The sequence below is a fragment of the Artemia franciscana genome, chromosome 19 (assembly GCF_032884065.1).
Source record: "Artemia franciscana chromosome 19, ASM3288406v1, whole genome shotgun sequence".
NCBI lineage: Eukaryota > Metazoa > Arthropoda > Branchiopoda > Anostraca > Artemiidae > Artemia > Artemia franciscana.
Window position 1 is genome coordinate 16196878 of NC_088881.1, and position 20273 is coordinate 16217150.

A 20273-nucleotide genomic window follows, 5' to 3' on the forward strand; every position below is an offset into this window, starting at 1 on the left:
GTTTTCCCGATTTGACAATCTGGGGGGGGGGGGAGTTGGGGGCCGATTAATTCGGAAAATATAGAAAAGTTGAAGTATTTTTAACTTACGAACTGTTGATCAGACCTTAATGAAATTTGATGTTTGGAAGGATATCGTGTCTCAGAGCTGTTAGTTTAAATCCCGACCGGATCTGGTGACATTGGGGGGGATATGGGAGGGGGAAACCTAAAATCTTGGAAAACACTTAGAGTGGAGGGATCGGGATGAAACTTCGTGGGAAAAATAAGCACAAGTCCTATATACATGTTTGACATAACCGGGACGAATCCGCTCTCTTTGGGATGGTTGGGGGGGGGGGGGGGGTAATTCTGAAAAATTAAAAAATGAGGTATTTTTAACTTACGAACGGGTGATCGGATCTCAATGAATTTTGATATTCAGAAGGATATGGTGTCTTAGAGCTCTTATTTTAAATTCCGGCCAGATCTGGTGACATTGGAGGGGGGGGGAGTTGGGAGGGGGAAACCTAAAACTTGGAAAAAACTTAGAGTGGAGGGATCGGGATGAAACTTGGTGGGAATATTAAGCAAAAGTCCTAGATACATGACTGACATAACCGGAACGGATCCGCTCTCTTTGGGGTAGTTGGGGGGGGGGGTAATTCTGAAAAATTAGAAAAATGAGGTATTTTTAACTTACGAACGGGTGATTGGATCTCAATGAAATTTGATATTTAGAAGGATATCGTGTCTCAGAGCTCTTATTTTAAATCCCGACCGGATCTGGTGACATTTGGGGGGGAGTTAGGAGGGGAAACCTAAAACTTGGAAAACACTTAGAGTGGAGGGATCGGGATGAAACTTGGTGGGAAAAATAAGCACAAGTCCTAGATACATAATTGACATAACCGGAACGGATCTGCTCTGTTTTAGGGAGTTTGGGGGGGGGGGGCTTGGGTTAATTCTGAAAAAATAGAAAAAATGAGGTTTTTGTAACTTACGAAGGAGTGATCGGTTCTCAATGAAATTTGGAAGTATATCGTGTCTCAGAGCTCTTATTTTAAATCCCGACTGGATTTGGTGACATTGGGGGGAATTGGGGGGACCTAAAATCTTGGAAAACGCTTTGAGTGGAGGGATCGGGATGAAACTTGGTGGGAATAATAAGCACAAGTCCTAGATACGTGATTGACATAACCGCAACGGATCCGTTCTCTTTGGGGGAGTTGGGGGGGGGGTTAATTCTGCACAAATTAGAAAAATGAGGTATTTTTAACTTACAAAGGAGTGATCGGATCTTAATGAAATTTGAAGTTTGGATGTGTATCGTGTCTCAGAGCTCTTATTTTTAATCCTGACTGGATTCGGTGACATTGGGCGGGATTGAGGGGGGACCTAAAATTTTGGAAAACGCTTAGAGTGGAGGGATCGGAATGAAACTTGGTGGGAAAATAAGCAGAAGTCCTAGATACGTGATTGACATAACCGGGACGGATCCCCTCTCTTTGGGGGAGTGGGGGCGAGGGTTAATTCTGAAACATTAGAAAAATGAGGTATTTGTAACTTACGAGTTAAGAAGGAAACATGTTTGAGAAGGAAGCATGATAAGAAAACAATTTACAATATGCATAACAATTGTAGCAAAAAGATTTTGCATGGAACCCCCTATATTTTATCCCCCCCTTAATGTGTAAATATACAGTTGAAATTATATATTTCCCCTCTATTCTCCCAATGCGTCTCTCTTGTTTCATACCTTGTTTTTTTTTTGCAGGTTTCCCCTGGCACAAAAAAGATAATAAAGTTATCAACACAGTTGATAATTTTTTTCTCATAAGATATTTTTTCACTTTATTTTAGCTGAAAAGGTATTTAAACTTCATTCAATTTTTGTAAGAAAGTCAGTGAAGACACTGTAAAGTAGAAATGGTTAAATCTTTGTGCGAGTAGCAGGATCGTGTAAATAACCTTCCTTTTATGGCACTTGGTATTAACCAAGTGACATATAGCAATCGCAAATTCTGTCGGTCTGTCGGTCCCGGTTTTGCTACTTTAGGCACTTCCAGGTAAGCTAGGACGATGAAATTTGGCAGGCGTATCAGGGACCGGACCAGATTAAATTAGAAATAGTCGTTTTCCCGATTTGACCATCTGGGGGGGGGGATTGAGGGCCGGTATAAGTAATCTTAACTTACAAATGGTTGATCAGATCTTAATGAAATTTGATCTTTGGAAGGATCAAATCCCGACCGGATCTTATGACGTTGGGGGGAGTTGGGAGGAGGAAACCTAAAATCTTGGAAAACACTTAGAGTGGAGGGATCGGGATGAAACTTTGTGAGAAAAATAAGCACAAGTCCTAGATACATGATTGACATAACCGGAACGGATCCGCTCTCTTTGGGGCAGTTAGGGGGAGGGGGTAATTCTGAAAAGTTAGAAAAAATGAGGTATTTTTAACTTACGAACGGGTGATCGGATCTCAATAATTAGAAGGATATCGTGTCTCTAGCTCTTATTTCAAATCTCAACCGGATCTGGTGACATTAGGGGGGGGGGGGAGTTGAGAGGGAGAAACCTAAAACTTGGAAAACACTTAGAGTGGAGGGATTGGGATGAAACTTGGTGGAAAAAATAAGCACAAGTTCTAGATACATGATTGATATAACGGATCCGCTCTCTTTGGGGTAGTTGGGGGGGGGGGTTAATTCTGAAAAATTAGAAAAAATGAGGTATTTTTAATGTGCGGACGGGTGATCGGATCTCAATTAAATTTGATATTTAGAAGTATATCGTGTCTCAAAGCTCTTATTTTAAATCCTGACCGGATCTGGTGACATTGGGGGGAGTTTGGGGTGGGGGAACCTAAAATCATGGAAAACGCTTAGGTTGGAGGGATCGGGATGAAACTTGGTGGAAAAATAAGCAGAAGTCTTAGATACGTGATTTACGTAATTGGAACGGATCCGCTCTATTGGGAGGGGGGGGGCTAATTCTGAAAAATTAGAAAAAATGACGTGTTTTTAACTTATGAAGGAGTGATCGGATCTTCATGAAACTTCATATTTAGAAGGACCTTGTAACTCAGATGTCTTATTTTAAATCTCAACCGGATCCAGCGTAATTGGGGGGGGGGCATTTGGGGGAATGGAAATCATAGAAAATACTTAAAGCGGTGAGATCAGGATGAAACTGGATGGGAAGAATAAAAACCTGTCTAAGATACGTGACTGACATAACCGGACCGGATCTGCTCTCTTTGGTGGAGTTGGGGGGGGGGGGTAATTTTGAAAATTGAGGTATTTGTAACTTACGAAAGAGTGACAGGATCTTAATGAAATTTGATATTTAGAAGGATCTTGTGCTTTAAACCTCTATTTTAAATTCCGACCAGATCCTGTAACATTGGGGGGAGTTCGAGGGGGAAATCGGAATTCTTGGAAAACGGGAAAATTGAGGTATTTTTATCTTACGAGTAGGTGATCGGATCTTAATGAAATTTTATATTTAGAAGGAATTCATGTCTCAGAGCTCTTATTTAAATTCCCGACCAGATCTTTGACATTGGGGGGAGTTGGAGGGGGAAATCTCTGAAAACACTTGGAGTGGAGGAATCGGGATGAAGCTTGATGGATAGAATAAGCAAATGTCCTTGATACGCGATTGACGGAACCGTACTGGATTCGCTCTCTTTGGGGGATTATGGGGCAGGGTATCAGTGATTTGGTGAGTCAGGTGCTTCTGGACGTGCTAGGACGATGAAAATCGGTAGGCGTGTCAGGGAGCTGTACAAATTGACTTGATAAAGTCGTTTTCCCAAATTCGACCATCTGGGGGGCTAAAGGGAGAGGAAAAATTAGAAAAAATGAGATATTTATAACTTACGAGTGGGTGATCGGCTCTTAATGAATTTTGATATTTAGAAGGACCCCGTGACTCAGAGCTCTTATTTTAAATCCTGACCGGCATTAAGCCTCTGATTTTCCTTTTAAATCAATCTATTGATTCTTAGAATTTTGTTAGATCTCATACCATATGAGCTCTTGGCTCTTAGCTCTTCTTGCCTCGTCACAAGTGCCATATGAGCTCTTAGCTCTTGTTATTTTTTTGCCATGGCCTATCTATGACACGCTTTGAAATCCACCCTCCCACTGACCCATGGGACCGCCTTGCATGTAATGTTTAGTATTTTGAGCTACACATTAGTCCTCATGTGCTTTTATTAAGAAATGCCATGAGCTGTTAAGGAAACCATACCTGTAGCTTAATAAAATAAATTTAGAACAACGTTTTCTCCTATGTCCTTCTGGGTTAGACTCTCCCTAATCAGGAAAATAGTATTTGATCACCCCTTCCCAATAAAGCTTTAAAGTATGTGCATTTGGTTCTATGTGTCCTGAAAGAGTGAATAACTCTTAATAACTTTAATGTCCACTACAAATTAAAATAAAGTTTAATTAAGACATTAATTGACTATAAAGAGTTTTAATGGTTTTCATCGTGATAGCCATATCTTTTTCTCACTTCGTCATATTTTTCCAGTGAAGTGCCTGAAGATAAATTCCAGATTCTGGTTACTGGCGACATTGGAACGGTTGAATTTTACAATGCTGACGCCATCAAATCTGTGCTTGAAGACCAATTAGAAGTTGGAAAATTAGGAGCATACACCGTCCTCCAGAATGGATTTTCTTTTACGTTTTTCCAAGGTAAAAAAAAATGCGGGAGGATTGACAAGTTTTTACATTTCTTATTATTTTTCATAATTTTTAATATAGATTCTTCGACCAGTGTCGCATAAAGGTCTTCTGACAACCGGCGCGGAATTTAAACTTGTCATCTCCCTTTTTCTTGTATTTTTTCTAAAATATAAAATTAAATAAATATAAAATAATAAATATATTTATAAAATAAATATAAAATATAAATATAAAATATAAAATAAAATATAAATATAAATATAAATAAATATAAAGTAATAAATATATTTAATAAATTTAATAAATATAAAATATAAAATTAAAAAATTTCATTTATAGTGTGTATTACGGAAACAAAGAAGTGACATGAAAAGTAAATTGTACGTTTAAAAGAATTTGCATGTAAACATTTTAATGTAAATAACGTAGTTCGTAATAATGTATAAGCAAAATACAATATTTTTGAAAGTAATACTCCTATTAACGTTATTATAACATATATAGTACAATAATTATGATTAATATGTATGGTAAAGTGAGTAACAGTTCCTAAAGAGTTTGTGTTAAAAAGAAATAGCCAATAAAAGCAACTACCAAAGCCTTCCAAGCTAAACAAATAGGAAATGTTAATCAAACTGTTTTAAAAGCAATTTTACAATATAAGCAAAGAACAATATAAGTAAAACGTTACAATAAACGTTTTATAAGCAAAATACAATATTTTTGAAAATATTACTCCTGTTAACGTTATTATAACATCTATAGTACAATAATTATGATTAATATATATGGTAAAGTGAGTAACAGTTACTAAAGAGTTTGTGTTAAAAAGAAATAGCCAATTAAAGCAACTACCAAAGCGTTCAAAGCTAAACAAATAGGAGATGATAATCAAACTGTTTTAAAAGCAACGTTTTTTGAGAATAATAAAATGACTAGCAACATGAAACAGAAGAAAAGTATGCTTTTTGGATCAACTTTTTGGCACCCCTACGAATACGGCACCCGGGATGGTCTCCCCCTCCGCACTCCCTTCTTATGCCACTAGTTTTGATATGTTTGTTAAATAGACGGTATGTTAAATCTTGAAAAGGGAAGGAACTAGGTCAGGGGTGGGTAGGTCAGGGGTAGATTTTTCCCATGAGTCGATCTCAACTCCAGGTATACATGCGCTTCTTTCCGATTCCCTTGTATATTATATTGGGGGGGGGGGCAACAAATATTACTTTCATGCATAGATGCTAACACGTCTGGAGCCCTGAGAGGGGATATAGGCATATTTTTTGCAACAATATTCCTAGTTTTCTGGAGAGGGTTCTTCGCAAAAATCTTAATGTAAAAAAACCCTCATTATCCCATCATCTGTCCCTCATGTCTGCAGTTATTCTTACATATGTAAATGCAATATATATATATATATAAAGTTTAAATTGGCAGGCCGTTCAAGAAAAAAATATGGCTACTACTGTCGCCAGGTCAAAGAACGTAGCCGTCAAATAATTCTAGCCTAGCCTTGGTAGTTAAGTAGTCTATTCATTTTAGTCTATTCACTCAGATGACGATACGAAAATTCGATAGTCAAATGCTGAAACTTGTATATGCACATAAACGATCGTGGTTATTTTTTGGGGACTTGTGTGAGAACCCCTGAAACATTTCTTTTCTCCCTTTATCTTTTTTTCATGTCAAGAAGTCAATTTACTTTGGTTGATATATAAAAGCATACAATAGATATCCATAAGAAAGTTTTTTTTTTTCAAGTTTGTTGCTAACTTCATAATAATTTGTTTTATCCCAAAACGGATTTCCCTTTCTTTCTGTAGACATTTTTGCAAATAACAAATCCTTGATAAAGCTCTAGGGACAAATCGGCATATTTTGTTTGCATATGGCCAACGTCCAAGTTTTTAGGAGTAATAAACAGTCGAGACAGGTTTGTTTTCTTTTTATTTTTTAATGATATCCTATGAAATAAAGCTGAACCATTAAAATAGACTATTATTTGATATTCATATGGGAAACACAATAAATTGAAAAAAAGTAGCAACTCTAGGAAAAATTTCCCAAATTTCGCTTAGATGAGTACCACAGTCAAACTGACAATACAAGTATTTTCGCGCGCCCTCAAATTTCAGCAGTGTTTGGCAGAACCATTTAAGTAACATTTTCTAATTTTAAAGTAGAGTAGTTTTTCTATTAATAACGTTGAATCTCGTTTAAACAACAAACTTAAAAGATGACTCAACCTAGCCAAACTTTGGGATTTAAAAGCTGTTCGAAAATTTTTGGAAAACATTATGTGGAAGGAAAGTTATCTTCCAGTTGTGTGCAAGAAATGTTGGATATGAAACTTGTGAATTTATAATCTGACAATGTAGAAAATGGATGGAATAATTTAACAAAAATAGTTTGCGAAGTAACAATGCTTAGGGTGGAAATGCAGAGGCATGAGCTTGATTTGAGTTGGAAGCGAACTACTTAGGATAAAGATGCTTATTAGACCAAGAGAGAGGCTGTAGGTAGAGTTTTACGAGGAAAGCAGTGCGGTTATAGACGAAGCTGCTCGTAGGTTTGGTGATTCCCGGGGCAAAACTAATTACCCCCCCCCCGTTTCTGACCCAAATATAAGCAAAAAAGCCAAATTAAAGCGAAAAATTGGATCAAAGGGGGCAATTCTCCAACCTTCTGGCCACGGCGTCCGAGGTAACTGTCCAAATTTCCCACCTTTTATCAACGGCTTGGTTATAGAAAGAAGAGAGGATGAATTAACTTCTCAACCTCCTAGGCAATAAATAGCAGTATCTGAATCATCAGACTCCTTTACTCATCAGTTTTGTTGATATTGAACATACATTTGTTTCAAATGATAAAGAAGCTTTTGTGAAGGTCGTATCTTTGTATAGTATACCATATAAGCACATATAAATGATAAGTGTTATTTGCGAAAATAACGTTGCTGCCATCAAGGCAGGAATGTGATTAGTAACTTTTGTCGGTGTAAAATCAGGAGTTACGCAGGGTCGTATCCTTTGCCCGTTTATATGTTTTATTTGATAGACTTTGTCCCAAGAGAAGCATCAAAGGCTGTTGGAAAACTTTAGTGAATTCGATAAAATTCATGGAGGTTTTGAGATAGCAGGGTGTAAGCATAGGTTTGACGATTAATGTTAAGTAGAATAAGTAACATTGGCTGGTAATAAATGAGGGCCAGTGAAAGGATTCAGATAATGCTAAAATCGATAAAGTGGAAAGTTTTAGTTATCTTTGTAGTTTTATTAGTAAAGATGGTGGATACAAAAGATGTAAAAAGTAGATAACCAATACAGGAGGTGTCGTTTTTGCAGTCGAAAAAGTTTTGAAAAACAGGAAGATAAGCCTGTGAATTAAGACTAGAATATTGGAGGTCATGGGAATGAAAACGGTCAAGTATGACTCTGAAACCTTGGTGCTTCAAAAGGCTGAGGAAGATTTGTTACATGTTTTCCAAACGAATTGTCTATGAATGGCTTTAGGTAAACTATTAATCGAATGTCATTCAATAAGCTATATAAAAAAGGCGGTTTGATCCCGCTTTTCCTGGTTATAATGAAAGAAAGGTTAAGAAGGCCAGGTCACATTTCATGGGTGAAGGATGATCGATTGCCAAAGATCGTGCTTTTTTGCCATTCATCTGGGGCCAAACAAAAAGTGGGTCTCCGAATGGTGTTAGAAAAGGTCTAATAAAATGTTTAATGAAAACTGGAACTTCACGGGAGAGAGAAAGAATGAAGCTGTGAGTAGATTGGGGTAAAGAGGAGCGTCCTTAGCGTCCCTCTATTGGTTAGTGCTATGTGTAAGAACAACATTGCTGCAGTCGAAGTAGGAAGCATGGCTGGTAGTCGATTTGTTGTGAAATCGAGAGTTATGCAGGACTGTGTCTTATCCCCGTTTGTTTGGATTATTTTGAGAGACTGCTACTATTGATCACAGCAAAGACTGTGGGAAAGCATGGTATCAAATGGTAAAGTAAAACTCTCCTAGATTCATACTATGCAAAAGGTTTGATCCTCCTAAGATAAAAACGTTGGTGAAATAAAATAATTTTTGTAAGTTTTGAAAGTTTGGGGCTAGAATGTGCTTGAAAATTAATTTTGAGAAGACTGAGCCACTTAAATTACGAAGCATTGACGATGAAAAGTAAGATTAGGTAACGAAATAACTGACCTATTCAATAGCTTTGCTTACCTAGGTAGCATTATTAGTAAGAATGGTTGATGTAGTGAATATGAAAAGCAGAATAGCCAGGGCGGAGAATTTATTTTCCATTTGAAACATATTTTGAAGAATAAAAAGATAAATCTTCGAACTATGATTAGTATACTGAAGACATGCTAATGAAAGAGGTCAAGTGTGACTCTGAAGAGAGGATGCTTTGAAACACTGAAAAGGATATGATAGATATTTTTATGTGGACTTGTTTGGGGATAGTTCTAGGTACTCATTTGAATAGCTATTTGTCAAACAATATATACGAAAGATGTGTCTTGATCCTATTTTCTACTGTCGTAATGAAAGAAAAATTATGATGGTTGGTTACTTCATATAAATAAATGATGATTGGAAAACCATCCAGGATCAGACAGTTAAGTAGGACGTTCTCACTTGTGGTGGAAAGTGATTATAACAAAGGAATAACGAAAATAGGAACTCCATGGGGGATATTGGAGCTTCAAGCTAAATGAGATAGAGAAGGAGTGTACGGTGCTGCGGTGGCCTCAGAGGGCTTGGCGCTACGGGGAGTTGTTAGTAGTATTTTATGAATGATCAATCATATTTTACTTTCACAATAATCTGATATTTAACTTTTTATTGGAATATCCGCAAAATATTTGTTGTAAAAAATCCCCTTGAGTTTTCAAAATGATAGGAACACCAGATGAGTTTTTTGTGTCTTCACAATCATTATACTTTTGAATTTAATTTGTCAGAAAACCATATGTTAAATTCTTGAAAGTCCTATCTCAAATAATAACAAATTGTACCTCTTTCATATTTCCCAATCACTTTAACTAGATTTTTTGTCTTATCGACTTCAGCTCGATGTTACGCAGCCAATTTTTCGTTCCATCGAACCATGCTTCTGCTTTCGATAAATAAAAATGCAGCACAAGGTAGTTTTGCAATTATTACAGCGAAAAGTATCGGCATCAGTACGATTCTAAATAGTAATCTTATTGTAAGTTTTACCCGTTACAATACTAATTATACAAAAACATAAGTTCAACTGGCTACAAAGTCATTAAAATATTTTTAAATCCTTTCCTCGAATTCGTCTGCGAGTCTTGTGGAAATAATCGTTAACAAAGAAACAGTCTTACTTATTTTTTCGTGACGTTGTTTGTTTCCCTTAGATATATGCATTAATAAACGGATTTTTAGGAGGCCATGTTTAAGGAGGTCCGAAACGGTCAGTTATTTCGATCAAAAGCTTCTATCAATCGATTGACTCAAGCATGACTTACCGTCTAGGAACCTATTGGATGCGTGAGTCAAGCGTTGACGGTGATTGATGGAAAGCTTGAATGACTCAAGCGGTTGACGAGGGTGATTGACTGTCTAGACTAGTTTTGTTCAAGTATTGCGTCTGTCACGTGCCAACAACACATTGGAAGTAGGCAAAAATGTGGAAAGCGAGTTTATCTGTTTATTAACAGAGGTAATACCGGGATCACTATGAGTTATGGAAAGTTAAAAGTAGAGACTATTATAACCGAAATAAGAAAAGTGCTGCATTTGATAGGATATTGCTGGTAGTAAAGACATTGAAACCAGATTATATAGCTTCCGAACTAAAAATGAAAATTAATGTGTTAGGAATAAATTTCAACCGCGAGTACAAGGCTAACGAGTACAAAAGGAAGTCTAGAGCGTCAGCGGATAACATCCCACAACCTTCCCTGTGGTACTGCAATGACCTTGCATTCATCAGAGATGAGATTGAAATTTATTTTTATTAAAAGCATGAAATTGCTAGAATTGCAGTATTAGACTGCATTTCACACACGGTAGACACTTTACTGTCCAACTCTGAACTTAAACTAAAAATATGGCCCTGAGTTAGAATTAAACTTGAAATTAGCTTTGGTCAAGATTGGAGGTCCGATTGAAGGTTGATTGAAGCATGCGTCAATTGATTGCTGGAAGCTTTTGGTCACAATGATTGACTGTCTCGGGCCGTCCTGGCCGAGTGTGTTGGTGCGCTGGATTCGGGATCCCTTGTCTGAGAGGACGCGGGTTCGAATCCCAGTGTACCCAATTCTTCAGTTTGGGACGGGGGTCAGTGGCATGACTCTGTAAGCTTAGCCAGAGTCGACCCAGCTCTAAATGGGTACCTGGAGAAATCTGAGGAAGGTAAACAGGAAGGGTGTGCGAAAGCACAGGATGGCTGGCCCCCAACCCCCCATTGCACTTCCTGGCTGAAGGGCCAAGAAACGGAGATCAGCACCACCGGTACGGACTGTAAAGTCTAATGCCGTATCCTTTACCTTTACCTTTTTTACTGTCTCGGGCCTCCTTACGAAAGTATAATATTAACTTTGAAAAACACTCCCAATAATATGAACTTCCTTGGTTGAATATTAATTTTCATCAATATTAATTTAATATTTTCTTGTGACAAAAGTATAATTATAAAAAGCATAAAAATCCCAGAGCCCTTTTGTTGTTGAAGCCGCTAAAGGGTTGTTACAACAATTCACTTTACCAAGGCAAAGAAGGTCTAGTTTTTATTCCTTTCTTACTAGAGGTAATTGTGCCGAACTGATGGTTGTAGAAAGCTAGAGTAGAGCATAACTAAACTGATGTCGCCACAGTAAAGTACCACTTTCCGTCATTTTGTTCTACAGAACGACAAAATTGACCCTGAAATTGCAGAATTGTTATACGAAGGAAACTGTGAAATATCATATAAGTTCAGAATAGTGAAAACGATGTTTAATTGAAACATACTGACATGTGGCAGTGGCGTAGGAAGGGGACGAGAAGGGGTTGGGCTTCCCCGGGTGCCATACTTGTAGGGGTGACAAAAGCTTATTCCAAAAGTGCTATTTTTTCTTCTGAGTTTCATGTTTATTAGGCAGTTTGCCATGTTCACAAAACGTAGCTTTCAAAATAGATTTATTTCCATCTCCTATGTTTTAGCACAATGCAGTAGTAATAGCTTGGATTAGCTAATTTCTTTTTAACACACACTCTTTGGTAACTCATTAGCCATTTTGCTATATATATTAATCATAATTAGTGCAATATTGAAGTTGTAATAATATTTTTAGGACTACTATGTTTAAAAATATTGTATTTTGTTTGTATTTATTACGTATTAAGTTATTTACATAAAAATGTTTACATTCAAATTCTTTAAGACGCATAATTTATTTTTTCTTTCACTTCTCTGTTTTTATAATGTAAACACTAGAAATAAGTTTTTTTCAATTCCATGGTTAACAGTTAGAAAAAAAGTACGAAGAGTGGGGGGGTGTACGTTGAAATTCCGTCCGAGTATCAGCTAATTTATTTACACCACTGCAACGTCCCTACTTACTGTCCCTAGGGGTTTTATTGGAGTCCATGATATTGAAGCGTTTGCCTCGCCCCTAGTTCGAGTGCTTTAACTGATTTTCTGAAAATACTATTCAGCTGGATCCTGTATAATAGAGGATAAGAAGGAGAATATACAGCGCCAACAACCCCCCCCCCCATGCTAAGAAAAGTCAAGGATCTTCCCAGAGGGGATATGAGTGTGCGGTGCCAATTAAAATTTATTGAAATCAGACTGCCTCCTCAAGTCTTAGTAAAATTATTTTAATTCTCTCTCCAAAAAGAGGTTAGACAAGTTTACGATTTACACAATTTCAGTAAATTTCACAATTTCAGGGAGTTTTTAAGAGCGTTGTCAAACTAGAGTTTGAACTCATATGTAAGCAGAAATCTTTTTGATTGCCCATTTTTTTGGGAGAGGGGTCAAATTCAATAGAGAAAAATCAGGGGAAAAAATGTGAAATATGAGTAAAAGTGGAAAAAATCGTAAAAATCTTTAAGGTCAAGCTGGTGGATTGCCAATTCAGGATTGGCCTTAAGCCCTCTTCCACTGAAGTACATGGACTATAGTTTTTGGGCTCCTATATACCTAAGCTAATAATAAAAGTCTTAACTTCAATATATGAAAGCACGGGTGAATATACTATAATATTTAATTAATGGATGTTACACTTCCTACTATGCTTAACTAGAATTAAGAGGGTTTTTTATTCAGTACTTATGTATTATACGAGAAACACACTCGAGAACATGAGACGTTATTCGTTTTTCACAGAGTTTAATACGAGACAATTAGCTTCGGCTGTGAAAACTACAACGAAGAATAATGGAAGGGGGCCAACCATAGCGCATTATATCACATACGTAACCCAAACTACCATAGCCTTACAAAAATACCAACTAAATATTTAGTTAAGATATAGCTACAATGTATTTTTCCACCGAGCCGAAGCTAACCGTCTGGTATCAACACCGTGAAAAACTGAAAAAATCTCCTGTGCTCTATACAAGTTTTTGAGTGTGTTTCTCGTATAATACACAAGTACCTTTTATTCTTCAAACAAGTTTCTATTGCGCTCCCAATACAACAATTTTATTGTTAGGAATATTAAATTATTTTTCATTGTCTTTGTAATTAAACGCAGCTAGAGCTTTTTTTTCAAAATAATAGGGTTTAATTTTTGTTTAGGGTTTAATAGCCCCCCTATAAATGTTCCGCCTGGGTCAAGAACCATTCAGCACATCCCTTCTCCGTCCTGTGCCATTGCATATTCTTGCTGTTAAGAGTATAACTTCCCTTTAATTGTTATATATTAAAACTTAAAATGAATGAATTTTTAGAGGTTTTACGAGTTCAGGGTGCTAAAATAGGCTTGAAAATTAATGTTAAGAAGACTAAGTCACTAAGGTTAGGAATAAGTGAAGATGAACAGGTGACCTTAGGTAACGAAAAGATTGATCAGGTTGGGAGCTTCAGTTACCTTGGTAGTATTATTAGTAAAGATGGTGGGAGCAGTGAAGATGTTAAAAGTAGAATAGCTAAAGCTCAGGGTGTTTTTTCACAGTTAAAAAAAGTTTGGAAGAATAGAAAGATAAGCCTAAAAACCAAGATTAGAATATTGGAAGCTACAGTGATGACAGTGGTCAAATATGGCTCTGAAGCATGGACACTCCGAAAAGCAGATGAAAATTTACTAGATGTTTTCCAGAGAAATTGCCTACGGATTGTTCTGGGTACCCGGCTGACTGACCGTATTTCAAACAGTAGGTTGTACGAAAAGTGTGGTTCAATCCCGCTTTCTGGGGCTATAATGAAAGAAAGGTTGAGATGGCTAGGCCACGTTCTACGGATGAAGGATGACAGATTACCGAAGATTGTCCTTTTTGGCCAACCGTCTGGGGCTACACGGAAAGCAGGTCGTCCTTGTCTGGGTTGGGAGGATGTCATAAATAAGGATTTAAAGGAAATGGGAACTTCCTGGGAGGGTGTAAAGAGGGAGGCTTTAAATAGATTAGGTTGGAGGAGGAGCGTGCGTAGCTGTGTTGGCCTCAGGCGGCTTGGTGCTGCAGTGAGTTATTAGTAGTAGTAGTAGTAATTGGCACTCCTAGATATCACCAGCCTTCACAGTCGCAAAGGCTTTCTTCTACCCAATGTGTTGAACAATATGACAGATAAACATTAATTGTTAAATATAATCTTATTGTTGTTTCGTTTACCATTCAACTATTACACGCCAGCAACTCAGAATTGTTCATTTAATAGCTATGGAAAATGGACATATGTAACTGGTTAGCATCAAGAAAGACTTGTAAAGCAGTTGGCGACATGTTTTTATTCCCACATTGTGAGTCTGCCAAATCTGTGCAGTTTTTTTACCGTTTATTTTTAAATTGCATAAACGATGATCTTATAGGGTTAGAAAAAATAAAGAAAAAATTCATCCAGAAGTGGACTGTGTTAAAAGTATAAATGAATTAGAACAGACAATTTGGAACATGTAGTGAATTAAATGCCAACTTCGTTTCTTCACGAAACAATGTTGCAAGACTCTATTTTCCAGGCTCGACCTTAAGGCTGTCTAAAAGAATGTAGCACAAAGTTTTTAAAAGCACAAGGTAATGAAAAGTAGCAAACTCTCAGAGAATTACGTCGTATTCATTTATTCAAGAACTCGTTAATACAAATTATAGCATAACGAATTCGTTATATTCTTTGAACGAATATTGTATTAACGAATTCATTAATATTCGCTAATACAAATTATGACATTCGTTTCTTTGTGGACATCCAACTTCTCAGCTTCTAAGGCCAGCTTTTAATCACATTTTGTAGCCATCATGTAGTCAAAATTGGATGAATTTTTCAAACTTCTTGGGGAAGTGACATCGAAAAATTTTCCCTGTCCCATATAACTGTTATAGATTTAATAGCAAGGCCTCTTTCGGGTCTAAACATAATAAATTATGTTGTTATTTAATTTTTGTTTAATGTTGTTACTTATAATAATATTTAATTTTGTTTAGCCTATTATTATTTATCACGTTGTAATTTAATTCTTATTTAATGCTGGTAATTAATTTAATTCGTAGTACGGATATTTTAGTCATTATTATAAAACAGCGGTTTAGTTTAATTTCAATCTTTTCAAAATTTCGTTCGTGAGACTGTTCGAACTTTTATAATTTCTCATCTAAATATTATGGATTATTACGGATTAAACTAACAGAAATTATTACGTATATGAGGGAGGTTGCCCCCTCCTCAACACCTCACTCTTCTCGCTAAAGTTTTTTCAATGCTTCTAAAAAAGCTGCTTATTGTTCTAATTAAACGAACCTTGTGTTTGAGGAGTCTTTCTTAAAGAATTGGGACAAAATTCAAGCTTTATTGCAAAGAGCGAGGTTTTGAGGAGGGGGAAACCCCTCTCAAATACATAATAGTTTTTGCTTGCTTTAAGTTTTAATGTTGCTCCTTACTTTCCGGAAAAAAACTCTTTTTTATGTAATTTCTAATCGTAGTTTAATAATGCCAGGAAAGCTAGCGCGGAAAAATCTTTCCTCCCCACGGATATATCCTCTAGACAATTCAATCCTGGTGAAGATTTACCCCAGACAATGACCCTTAGCATCTCCACGTGTAAAATTGAGTCGGCTAAGAGATAGCAAGACATAAGAAGAATTTCTAATAGGAATTCGGGCAAATTCCCCCATTGTAAAATTCCTCTGAAAAACTCATCTCCTGCAAACTTTCCTCCCCATTGTAAATTATCTCCATGGAGGTCCACCAGCAGAAAATTCGTCCCCCGGCCCGAAAATTTTGAATATTTTCAGAGGGCAAATACTTGAAAAATATATTTTTTGTCAGGAAAAACCATTGACATAACTGTTATCGGTAAAAGCCTTTTATGAGCTGGATTGAGCAGCTTCATGGGTCAGATCTGGCTCACTGGCTGTAGTTTTGACCGCCCAGCTATAAGCTGAAGCGCCTGAGGCTAGAAGCAAATGTGATTGCAGTTCACACCTCTGCACTGCATGTAGTTGTTTCTTGAAAGTATATGCAGCGCTTTATTTCTCGATGTTGCATGGCTTTGTTTGTTATAGCTGGCAATCAAGGTGAATGTATCAGAGCAGACGAGATACAATGTAGAACTGGCACTCTTCAATGCTTACCAATTGAAGCTAGGTGTGACGGTAAGGCTGATTGTGAAGGCGGGGAAGATGAAGAGGGCTGTCCTTCAAGTAAGTCTTATTTCTAAAATTATGGATGCAACGCTATGCTCTGCTCCAAAAAGTAATGAATACTACAGCAGTTTATTGCTCATCATAAAAAAGGGGAGGATATAAAATAACAAAATCATTAAAAAATGATGTTGTTCAAAATATTCATAAATTGAAATATTAAATATATAAAATATTATAATATTAATATTGCCTAATAATAATATTAATTTATAATAATATTAATAATAATATTAATAATATATTAATAATATTAATATAATATATAAATATTAAATATTAAAATATTGGTTGCAATGTGCTTTTGTCAAACAAGTACAACTGCTTGAATTACAATGCTTTTGTTTTAATAAAAAAAAGAACTTGTTGATACATATATAATTATTTAGCTCGTTCATCTTTTGAAAAGAAACACACACCTATTTCTGAGACAAAGCTTGTTTTGAAACAATACCATAGCCAATTGTTGCGTATCTAGGGATAAAACTTAGGAAATATAATGTAAACATTTGGGAGAACATTTTTTGTAAAGGTTTTGCTAAATAATAACTAAATGACAAAACTCAGGGAAATATTTAATTTAAATTTTTAAGGGAATATCTTTTTTAATATTTTATCATGGCTCTTGATTAATAGCTCAGCGAAAAATAATTTATAAAGAGTGTCATTTTTCCAAATAGTTTTATGAGTATTAAAAAAAAACTTAAAAAAAAAATTAAAGTTGCGGGTTTGAGAATCGGAGAATACTTTTTGTATTCATAAGCATACAATAAGAAGTAAGAGCAATTTCTAGTCTTTTTCTATCGCCCAAAACAAATTAGGAAAGTCCTAACAGTGATTTTGAGGACTTCGTCGATAAGAAATAGTTGTCTTCGGTGTTGCTATTGAGTTATCCTGCTTTTAGTGGGTATTCCACCAGGTTCATGCCCCAAACATTAAATTGATTTGAATCTTAAATTTAGTTTTTTGGTATCTACCGCAATGTACCAGTAAGGCCTATAATATCATATTATCACCAGTAGTGAGAACTAACTTACACCTTAGTTCAATTTCTTGTTTAATTTTGCCATCTTTCTTATTTGATTTGATGCTATAGCTTGTGATCCTGACTGAACTCAGGCTATTTTTATTGCTATTTTTTCTCTTTTGCCTCGGTTGTATTATAGATGAGAATATTGTACCAAAAGCATTTCTTTTTGGAAATTCCGAATAAGAAAAAAAAATCCAATTTCCTCATGTTTTTTTTTCTTCTTTTTATTGATCTGGATTTGAAAATTGGAATTTCGCATTAGTAAAAAAAATAAATTCAAGTCCGAACATTGATAAAATGAGAATTAAAAGATTGTCGTATATTTCTCTCTCATACCATAAAATTAGCAAAAAAGACAAATTAAACATGAATATTGGTAATGATCTTTTGGGCCTTTTTTTCTATTTCGAATGTATTGACCTTCGTGGAAACGAATATTAATTTTTGTATTTCTATTTTTATCATAGTAGAAAAATTAGCAAGAAATGTATTTTTCGCAAAGATGAATTTAAATACCAATTTAAATATTGAACTTGGAATTAATTAATTAAGATTCAGTTTTTCTCTTATGAGTATAATTTTTGTTTATAACCAACCACCGATATATCCGTTCCTAAGCCAAATCACCTTTTTTATCTTTGTTTTAGTGTAAACCAATCGATCTGATTAAAAAAAAGGAAAAAAGTCATCAACTATGGCCACAGAACTGGCTTAGAAACCGGGTTGACCGTTATTATTTAATATTTATATGATGACATTTAAAAAAAGAAAAGCAAACTCCGAATAATCCTGTTCATGTTTGCATAAGGTGTCTGGTGCCTAAAAACCGAAACTTTAGCTTCTGAACGATTCATAGTTACTTTCAACTATTCCAGTGTTTGGAATTTCCAATGTTTTAATTCAACTATTCCAGTGTTTCAATTCCAGTGTTTGGAACTGTTTTCATGTAAAAGCAGTTGAATCGTTCAGAGGAATAAGGACGTGTTTCTTCAACGCCTGGAGCTTCTGTATAATAAAAATGAAAACATATATATATATATATATATATATATATATATATATATATATATATATATATATATATATATATATATATATATATATATATATATATATATATATATATATATATATATATATATATATATATATATATATATATATATATATATATATGTATATGTATATATATAATGAAAGAGAAAGGAATAGGCTCTGGTAATCTTTTGATAAAATTTTACCTTTGATCCAGTGCTAATAAAGCACGTTCTTAACTAAGGGTATCTGTACCGCGGTACTGGGCCTGGAAACACGGGCTGGAAGTCATGCCTTGTGGGTACTTGTTTTTACTTTAATAAAGATCATCGCTGGCGTATAAAATGAAGGGGGGTGGCAATGATTATTTGACAGTCAGATGAAAGGGGTATATTGGACAAATGATCTATTCTGTTGTTGTCAGTTAAAAACTCTAGCTTATTTTGCAGCCCACTCAATGAATTTAAATCTCGTCTCGTCTATGACGATAATCTCGTCTATGTATCCAAGTTTATATTTGCTTTTCTCAAATGAGCTGAAATTCAGTTCAGTTTAGTTGTTTTATGAGCAATAATAATCCTATTACCTTCTGCAAATTTGTAACAAGTGCTAAGCTCTATATTAAATTGTTCATTTTTGAAAAACTATTTTCATCACCGTATTTTTTGGGAAGGATATATCGCGAAATTTGAGCCTATTCCTTTCCGTTATGAAGCCATATATTTCAGATTAAGGTCTTAGTAATAGTGCAAGAAATAATTAAGATTAAAACCCAATACTAGGTTTAAAATAAAAAAGTGAATAATGAAGACAGAGACTGTATAACTAATTAATTCAAACAGAAAGGTTGTGAATAGTATTGAAAATATCTAAAAGCTTAGCATGCTTAAAAATGGAATAATTTTAGAAGAAATTTCTCTTATGGAATATTAGCGGCCATGTTATAAAATTACTTAAGAGATTTGCCATCGGATTAATTTTAAGGACAATGTTACTTTTAAATATCACAAAGACAAAAAAGGAGGGAGAGGGGATTTAATTTTGTTTTTGAATATTAGCGCTCAATCAAGTCCTTATTGCACATGGGCATTTCAAATAGCACGCAAGCATTATTTTTGCATGTTGCTTAAAGCTTATTCAGTTTTTTCCACAGTTACAACCCCTGATGATCCTACTGTTGACGCTGGTAAAGAAGATGCCCCTGAGACTGATATTGAAAATTCAGCTGAAGTTATTGACTATTCAGTTGAACCTGAGCCTGAATTACCACCAGCTGTTGTCGGAACTCCTCGCCCTGTAGGTCCAGACAATTGTCGGGGCGATAATAAATTTACTTGTGTTGACGGAACTGTTATTTGTGACGTGGAACGCTGCGACGGAAATAGAGATTGTCCACAAGGCGACGATGAAGATGACTGTCCTGGTATTGTTGATACGACTTTAACAAGTAGTAGCATGATCACTGACCCTACTACCACAATCATTACTACAATTGCTCGTAAGATATTTTACTCTAACATAACAACTGCAATAGTTTTCAAAAGTCAAATCACCAGATTTAGTAACGTTCATATTTTGTTTAATGCTTAAGTAGCACATTCAATATTAGCAACAACAAAAAATGAAGATGAATTAGAAAAGTAAGAATAGAAACACCTTTTCGGCAATGTGTATATCTATTTGCATATCTGTATACCTGGGTTTATTGAAGTG

At 35.5% G+C, this 20273-nt stretch overlaps 1 protein-coding gene across 18 annotated transcripts in view; it reads left to right on the forward strand.

Annotated features, from left to right (window-relative positions):
- LOC136039341 (basement membrane-specific heparan sulfate proteoglycan core protein-like) overlaps positions 1–20273 on the forward strand; it is a 392752-nt gene that overhangs the window by 79845 nt on the left and 292634 nt on the right. For 14 of the 18 annotated variants that reach the window (XM_065722975.1, XM_065722972.1, XM_065722979.1 and 11 more), the window contains exons 5-7: positions 4524–4690; positions 16358–16495; positions 19714–20058. In XM_065722975.1, the coding sequence (XP_065579047.1) occupies positions 4524–4690; positions 16358–16495; positions 19714–20058 (650 nt within the window). The remainder of the gene's footprint in view (positions 1–4523; positions 4691–16357; positions 16496–19713; positions 20059–20273) is intronic. The other 4 variants (XM_065722978.1, XM_065722986.1, XM_065722989.1 and 1 more) reach the window with 3 other exon arrangements.